General features: G+C 47.4%; 1 protein-coding gene and 1 long non-coding RNA gene across 4 annotated transcripts; one reads left to right on the forward strand and one right to left on the reverse strand.

Annotated features, from left to right (window-relative positions):
* Nucleotides 1-982: 982 nt before the first annotated feature.
* LOC102504451 (nuclear envelope pore membrane protein POM 121-like) lies at nucleotides 983-8,104 on the reverse strand. 3 transcript variants are annotated; one of them, XM_032464856.1, is made up of 3 exons: nucleotides 6,138-8,104; nucleotides 1,767-1,815; nucleotides 983-1,607 (listed from the first exon to the last, which is right to left on the reverse strand). In XM_032464856.1, the coding sequence occupies exons 1-3, from the start codon at nucleotides 7,352-7,354 to the stop codon at nucleotides 1,587-1,589; spliced, it is 1,287 nt and encodes a 428-aa protein (XP_032320747.1). In that variant the 5' UTR covers nucleotides 7,355-8,104; the 3' UTR covers nucleotides 983-1,586. The 3 variants fall into 3 exon arrangements, with proteins under 3 accessions (XP_032320747.1, XP_032320748.1, XP_032320746.1); XM_032464857.1 differs by lacking the exon at nucleotides 1,767-1,815; XM_032464855.1 differs by lacking the exon at nucleotides 983-1,607 and having other exon boundaries at nucleotides 1,705-1,815.
* On the forward strand, nucleotides 7,055-8,285 carry LOC116658949. Its single transcript, XR_004314175.1, has 2 exons — nucleotides 7,055-7,177; nucleotides 8,103-8,285. It is a non-coding gene; the product is annotated as an uncharacterized LOC116658949 (long non-coding RNA).
* Nucleotides 8,286-8,553: the final 268 nt, after the last annotated feature.

Genomic DNA, 8,553 nt, shown 5'->3' on the forward strand with positions numbered 1-8,553 from the left:
CATTGCCCTTCTTTTGACCTCATTCCCCTTCTCTTGGCCCCTTGTGGTTTCCTCCTATCATGTTGTCCTAGCTTCAGGCCTCAGCCTGTAGCAGGAGATCCCAGGCCTCAGCCTACTTACAAGGCTAAGAGTATTTATCAGCCTGACTTTAAGCTGCACACGTTTTCCTCTACAGCCCTTTTCCACGGAGCCCCTTCCTATGCATCCTTTGTTCTAGGTACAAGACTATTAAGGGAGTCCCAAAGCTGGAGGTGAACTTCAGACCCAGTAGAGGGGAGGGGACCCCTGCATCTGCAAAAACAATAATAACTTTGCAACAATTTGTTACCTTGTGTGCAATCTCTATGGAAACTAGCCCCACCCCTTGAATTCTTGAACTTTTATAGTAAGACCCCCTGCTTTCTCTCCCCAGCAGGCTCACAGTCTTAGAGGCATTAACTTACTGTGACCTCCTTTCCCTGGCAAACAAATAAAGCTGCCTCTTCTACTTCATCCAAAACTCTGTCCTCAAGTTTCTATTTGGTAAGGAGAGGTACAAAGGCTGTGTTTCAGCAACAGTGAGTGGCTCTAGCCCAGGACGGGCAGCTTTGGGGACTCCTTCTCCATACTTGTGAAGGGGTGCATAGCGGATGGTTTAGATGGGGTCATTTTTCTCTCTGCCTAACACTAGACTCTCCCCTCGCCAGATCTCTCCTTGTCCCAATCTAGAACAGTCTAGTCCTCCTCGGGCACTGATCTCAACAGAGCCCTCTACTCCAGTGTTAGTGGCACATCGTGCCTCAGCCTTCGCCTCCTCTTTTAGGACCTACCTCTAGTCAGGTCTCAGGTCCCTTGTTCTCTTCAGCAGTTGGAGCTCTGCCCTGTGGCTCCCACTATTCTAGAGCAGGAAACTAAATTGATTTGATAAAGCTGGCAATAGAGAAGATGAGTGGCTGGAAGTGCGGCAGTGGGATGGGAAGACGGGTGAAATTTGTGGGGAAAAAGAGGCAGGAGAGATGGAGGAGAATGTGTGCAGGACAGTGGACTGGCACGTGTCCTTGACCTGGTGCCACATCCCTGACTTGAGCACTCATGTAGAGACGGGGATCAGAGGTTGAAGTTGGTGGTGCCACTAAAGACAGGTTTTATGATGCTCAGACACAAACACAGATGCCTCAGTGGCATGACACAGAGAGTGTTCCAGAAGGAGGAAGGGGCGCTTCCCCTGAGCTTTGCATGGAAACTGACGCTGCCTGTGGCTCTTTGAGAAATGAAGAATTGAGGAGCGTCCTGAGCCAGCACCACAGCTGACACATGAATGTTCTCACGATGGCCAAGGGAAGCAGGGGAGTTCTCTTCAGGGTTGTGTGGGCCACATACGTGGTCCACAGAGGGGGGGGAGCAGTCACAGTAGGAGGTCACGCGCACCAAACACTTAACTCAGACACTGCAGTTAGCACATTAGATGATTATCTTATGCAAGTATCAAAATGACCCTACATGGAATGAGATATTGTACTACATGCACAGAGTGCAGCCTAGGCACCGTGTGTGAAGGTCAGCTCCTGCGCAGATGCGTCATGATGTCACCAGTCTCAAGTCATTGTTCAGGGTCTTAGCTCAATCATCTGTAAAACAAAAACAAAAATAATGGTGAAGAAGAATCAAAGGGCTAATAAATTCAAAGCATTTGACATCATAGAGGACTTTATATGTCCTCTGTGTTTAACTCTCATATACGACTATCCCCATTATATCTGTAAGTAAACAGAGGGTCGATAACTTACCGAAGACACGTACTGGGGTCTACAAGAGTCCACATGTGAATGACTGACCCTGAAACCAGAACACAAAATCTTACCTATGAAAATAAAACTTAAGTGTCTTCAGAGAACCACGCCCTAATATCAAGGTGGTAAGGAGATTTATGTATCAATTCAAAAACTTCATACCTATCCATATTCTATTTCAAAAGTAAGTGCTAAAAACATCACTGAAGATAAAAATGAATGAGCGCTTACTCCCATACAGCTTCACTAAAGGAGCTAATAAAGAATAATTTTAGCAAGAACAAAGGCAGACCTGGAGAAAAACCAGGAACACAAGAAAAATGATCCCAAAATGTTAATTATATAATATAATTAATTTTCTTACCCATTTTAAAAACACAAATGTCTAAATAACAATTAAAAAAAAACATGAGAATAGGTGATGGGTATTTGGACTGTGCTATGACCATGAAGAGGAGAATGTTCGTGTGCAATAAATAAAATAAATGTGCAACTAAAGAAATAAAACTTTGTTAGAAAATGTATAATCAAACTGATTTTTGGATGGGGCTTTCAGCACGGCAGGGCAAAGAGGTCATCAAATCCCCTCCTCCAGAAGCGATGTCAGAGACACCAGCTCCGTAATAGATGGTGTTGACTTCCTCTTCCCTGCTTCTCCCTTCTAAGGAAGCCAAATTCCTTGGAAAATGATTACACAGGCAACAATAAAAAGAACTCTAAATGCTGGAAAGAAGAAAGCAGACTAGGGACCTCAGGACTTGGGGAATAACATATGATGTGTTAGCCTCCTGGTTTTTTTTTAATCTCTCATATACTGGGGACTTGGTGTCAGGGAGGTCAGAAACCTGGAATCATCAACAGGTATCTAAAAAAAAAAGAAAGAAGAAAAATTAAAAAAACAGAAAACAGAAAAAGCTGGCTCTCCCTGGCCACAGAAGAAAGGAGAAGCCCAAAAGACTGAGCGGCGCGCCCCAACCCACAGCCCATGACTGAGTCGCCAGCAAGCAGCCCCGAGCACCCACAGCAGCAGCAGCAGCAAAGCCCTGGCCTCCCGGACCTCCACCTGTGGCGTGAGAAGACCCAGGAACAGTAGCCTCTGACTCCCTTGCTCAGTGGGAGGTGGCCCGGGAGCCCTAGGCAGCCCAGGGAACACTTTACATCCCCACAAACAGCACCAGCAGGAGCTGACAGAGCCCGCAGAAGAATGACGCAGACCAGGACAGCACTGCTGGGCTCTGGAAGCTGAACTGTCAAGTTCACAAAAACAGGTCAACTTATTTTTAAGCTAAACCTAAACAGCAAAATTGCCTGCTAAATAGAAGATTGAAATAGGGGTCTCTAAATACCCAAAATACCAAGGATACAACAGAAAATCATTCCTCACACCAAGAGCCAGTGAAGAAGAAACAAAGTAATGCTATCAACAAAAATAATTTAATTGACATTTATATATCACTCCAATAACAGCAGAATACATGTTCTTTTCAGCACTCATAGAACATTTACTGAGATAGTCTTTATCCTGGGTCAGAAAACAACCTTAACAAATTTAAAAGAATTGGAATCATACAAAATATGTTCTCTGACCATACTAGAATAAAACTGGAAATCAATTACAGACAGGCAGCAAGAAAAATTTCAAAATACCTGAAAATTAGACAGCATAGTTCTAAATAACTTGTGAATCAAAAATGAAGTCCTGTAGACAATAAAGTCTATACAGACCTGAATGAAAATGAAAGAACATCGTAGCACGATTTGTAGGATACAGCTAAAGCAATCCTGAGAGAGGTATACATCGCAATACACGCTTACATTAGAAAACTGAAAATGGTTCTGCATTAGAGTCTGGGGTACCGGTGTGAACTCATACACATACACACACACACAAGCACAGAGAAATACAAAATAGGTAAGGCTGTATAAATGGGAACATTATTTCCAGTTCTGTCTGCTGAGAGGACCTAGAAGCAGAGATTCTCTAGTAGCCATGAACACACCTGAATGCTCAGATTTTGTTTGTTTGTTTGTTTTTTAATTCCTTTGTCCAATAGCAGGAATCAAAGCTCCTTGGAGAAGTAGTTGACTCTGGAACTGGGCAGACAAAATAACAAGATAGTCCTGGAGCATCTTCTGAGGCTAAAAAGTAAAGAAATCCTTGGGAAAAGGTAAGAGGGAAATGCAGGCATGTTGGAAGGACTCAGGAGCTAACCTGGAAGAGCACACAATGGTCAAATCTGGAACAATTTGAGCAACAAAATTAACAGTAATAATAGTAGGCAATAGCCCAAATAGTAAAATAAATATTGATGAGTCTATGCAGGTATATAAATGATTAAATAAATATATGTAGAGAACTCTTCCTTAGAGAAGAATTCTAATTAAATGTAGATGAAACAAGAGAGGTAGAAAATCACCATGAGAACACCACAAAAATAATTGCTGTAGGCAAGACCCACTGATCACATCAAAATCAGTGGTGAAAGTTTAAGGTTAAACAAGATTTTTGCGTAGCATCAAAGTATGACCCACTTAAATATGTATTACATAGGCAGAAATAATAACCATTTAGTGGAGAACCCTGGCAGATACCACCTTACTCAGGTGATCAAGATTAACACTTCTCCTGTGCTGAGAAGGGTAGGTTGCCCTCGGTGGGATTCTTCTTAAAAATCCATAACCTCAGTGTACTCACTGAGAAAACGGCATACATATCCAAATTAAGGACAATTCTACAAAATACCTAACTGGTACTCCTCGGATGTATCAAGGTCACAGAAGATACCAACATGGAGGAACAATCACAGTCCGGAGGAGACTAAGGAGACATGACAACTGAATAAAATGTGGGATTCTGGACTGATACTGGTATAGAGAGAAAATTCTACTGGAAAAAAACTAGGGAAATCCAATTCAAGTCTGAAGTGCAGCTAATAGCTTTGCACCAGTGTTAATTTCCTGGTTTCAATAACTGACCTGTAAGATGCCAACATTAGAAGAAGCTTGATAAAGCCTAGATGGGGGGGGGGGCGATTCTCTGTACTATTTTTGTAATTATCCTGTAAGACTGAAATGGTGTCACATTTAAAAAACTTTTAGACTAAAGTTGTCATGAGTCATTTTCTAACATACACTAGGCAGAGAGGGAAAAGGCGGCGCCTCTGCAAAACACAGAAATCAGAGGCGTCAAGTGGTCCCAACCTTCCCAGTTGGGCCACAGAAAACCTAAAGCATGAGTTAAGTATGGCCACTCATACAAGTCAATTCTTTCTCCACTGTGAATTCAAAAAGCAAAGACAGGAATGTCTGATAAATTAGCAGAAAGTCATACATATTTTTCAATATATATTATTATATGTCATATAATACATATTATATATTCTATACATAATATATTTAACATGTACATATGGTAAACATATGTAATGTGAACGTGCATTATATATATTGCATGTATTACATATGTGAATGAAATATATACATATTACATATATTTTGTATTATATTATTATAAAGTATATATACTAATTATATTATAATATATTTACATACATGTATATACATAATATATAAATATACAATATATCATATATATGTACTGTGTATTCTTACTGTGTACATTATACATATAATATACACACAATAAATTTACATAATACATGACTTTGTACATGAATCTATGGCATTTAAATATAAATGACTATGTATGTGACATACATGACTGTTCATCTACTGAGTGTTCATGTGGAACCAAATGTTGAGAGACAGAAAGAATACACAGATTCTCATAAAGATGGACCAGGGCCCAATTAAGAAAAGGGAACGATAGAGACGGCTGCAGCAGCAGCAAGTGTCCTGCCTGCTCCTCCCTGCAGGAAAACTGGTCCAAAGCTTCCCTGTTCTGTCGCAGGGATCCTGACCACAGGGGTGGGCCCGACAGATGACCTCCAGCCGCCCAAATCCTAGCGGCACATCTGGCCGAAGGACGATGGGGATGGGCCATTGTCTCTGGGGAGAACTGACTTGATGGGGCTGGGGAGTGGGCTGCAACCACAGGAACAGCACCCTGGGCTCCCTCAAGAGCAAAGCTGGAGTCTGATGGTCTCCTTTAATGCTCCTCTGAGCAGCAGAGTACTGGGGAACAGAGCCTGGAGGGCCAGGAAAAGGGAACCATTTTTTTTACAGCCAGGTGGAGCAAGACAGAGAAAATAACAAGGCAGCCCATGGAGACAGCGGCCCAGCCAGCTACAGGAAGGTCACCGGGCCGGCCTGCCGTGCGCTGGTCTCCCAGAGACCCTGCAGCTGCTCTGCGGGCAGCGGGTTGAGGGGCGGAAGGCGGAGAGGAGTCTGCGATGGCCTCGGGCTTACCCTTCCAGGACTTTGTTGATCCACTGGATCGCAGCTCTCTTCTCTCGGTCAAGGTCTTCAGCAGTGACTCGATAACCCGGCTGGGGGGCTGGGGGCAGGATCAGTGGGTCGTTTCGCCTCGAGGGTAGCAGCAGAGGGATCTTCCGCTTCCGGGGCCTAGAACCGCCGTCAGATGGTTGTGAACGGTTCAAGCTTTGCGTCTTCCCTGAGGGGGCATCGGCAGCCTTTTCAGGCTCGATCTTCCTTTGCGGGTCCACTGAGGACGAAGGGCTAGGCTGATGGTGGTCCTTGCCGGCTGTCTCGGCGGGCGCGTGGAGGTGCGAGGCGGCCGGGCCCAAGAGCCCGGCAGCGCGCGGACCGCCCCTCTGCAGCGGTGGAAAACCCCTGGTGGAGCTGTACGAACTGGTGATGGCATTCCGTTTGCTGCATGAGCTCAGAAAGTGGGTCTGGGATTTCCTAACCGGGACATCTCCCGGGCTCTTGGAACAAAAGTGTCTCTTCAGAGGCCCAGGCCTGGGCACAAAGGAAGCGAGAACCCCGTTGACCACCAGGCGCTGAAACGCGGACTGCGCGTGCGCACTGCCGTCCGAGCCCCGTCTCTGCTCGTCCTGACTTTCGGGGACTGGGTGCCCTTCCTTTCGCTTTGCTTGCCCTTTCCTGCCCTCAGCCAGGGCCGGCAGTTCCTCCTCTGTCTTGGCTCTCAGTGGGCCACTCTCTTCAAGACCCATCACTGGGGTCTCCTTTACACAAAGGTTTGGGAGGTGGAGAGACAGTGACGACCACATGCAGATGACCGTCTGCTTCAGAGCCACACGTATCTTCAGCTTGCCCTTGGCAGATGCCATCTTCAGGAGCACCGAGGTGCGGAACATGCTGGAGATGCACGTGTAGAGCCCTGGCTTCTGACGGCCGCTCCGGGGCACCGAGGAAAAGGCCCCCAGAAGCAAGAACCAAGCCTGCTGGATTGGATATTGCGGCCGGTGGACTACAACGAACCGCCGGCGGCGCCGACGACGATGGGGTGAAGCCACCGGATCCTGGTACGACAGCCTGCGGGACAGGTCCAGGGCTGGGGCCCCGGAGTGAACCCGGCAAGCCAGAGGAGCTCGGCGGCCAGGATGCGCTGACCCGAGGCGCTGGGGTCTCTCCGGCAGGTCCCCGCCACGCAAAACAGGGTACAGGGGGCGAGGGCGAGGCCAGCTCAGGTAACCGCCCATGAGGCGCGATTCTGCACGGCTGGGGCCTTCAAATGGAGTCAGTGGCCCCTAGAGGTTTCCGTTAGCTGCCAAAGGGGCCCCAAGCAAAGCGCTCACTGTTGGGTGTGCCGCCTGTGACGCGTGTTGGAACGCGTGAGAGAAGAAAGGGCCGCGCGAGGCCGGCGCGAGGGGCGGGGGCGCTCCCCGGGGCGCTCCGTGACCGCTGCGGGGGCCGCGGCGGTGGCGGCGCGAGAGGGCTGCGCTCGCTCGGCGCAGCCGCCCTCCGCCCGGCCAGGCCCCCGCGCCGTCCTGGGCCGGTGCCAGGCAGAGTCGTCCCCCCCCCCCCCAACCCCCGGAACAGCTCCGGGCTCAGCAGCGCCCACGCGAGGTGGGAGCGCCAGGGTCAGCACCGTGTGTCTCTCCGCGGGTGGCCATCCCAAGAGAAAGTTGCTTAGAAAGGCCCCCAGATCCGGAGGGGTGGACCTAGGCGTCCAGGCGGCAGGAGAGAGCACGCGGGACGCGTGAAGCCAGAGCTGATGCGCTGCGCCCCATCCTCTTCCCTTCCCGTAGAATCTTACTTTCGGGTACCCCTACTGGCTCCCCTTCCCCTTCCCTGGGAAGTAAGGTTTCCAATTGTAATGACCGGAAACCAGAACAGAGAATTGATATGGACAGCCAAGAGCAGTGCCATCTGGGACCTAACACTTGAATTCCTGTTTTGAAGATCACGTTTTGTCACCGCCCTCGTCTGTCTTCCGCCTCTCCACAGATCCTGGAGGCCTTTGTGTCGTCCGTGTCCACAAGATGGGAGAGCTGACCTGGCAGTTCAAACTGGAACTCAGAATTTGGCTCCCTTTAAGTATTCTGACTGAAGTTACTTTTGTTAGTTGAATGGTGAACACATTAGAATATTCAGACTGTTTTTAAATGTTTGGTGTTTTAATTACTCCCACTTCTTTGGTTCGGTTATTTGCGTTGTCGTGTTTTGTTTTGTTTTTAAATGTGTTCGCGTTCTTTTGGATTGCTGTTACTTAGTGACTGACCTGGGACCTTTTTACTCAGCCAGGTCGTTTCCCAGCCAGTGCTGCTCTCAGCAAGCCGAGGAGGGAAATATGATTTTGGGTAAGCAACATCAAAAGGGCTATACTTCAACAAAATACACACGTGGGTTCTAAAATTCAGGAGTTTGACTTTCATTTTTATGCAAAATTATTTTAACC

Source organism: Camelus ferus, chromosome 22 (assembly GCF_009834535.1).
Source record: "Camelus ferus isolate YT-003-E chromosome 22, BCGSAC_Cfer_1.0, whole genome shotgun sequence".
NCBI classification, from domain to species: domain Eukaryota; kingdom Metazoa; phylum Chordata; class Mammalia; order Artiodactyla; family Camelidae; genus Camelus; species Camelus ferus.

Coding starts and splice junctions, on each gene's coding strand:
- LOC102504451 (XM_032464855.1), bottom strand. CDS start 7,354: ATGGGCGGTTACCTGAGCTGGCCTCGCCCTCGCCCCCTGTACCCTGTT. Junction 1,816..6,137: donor ATCAACAAAGTCCTGGAAGG/GTAAGCCCGAGG, acceptor TTCTGGTTTCAG/GGTCAGTCATTCACATGTGG.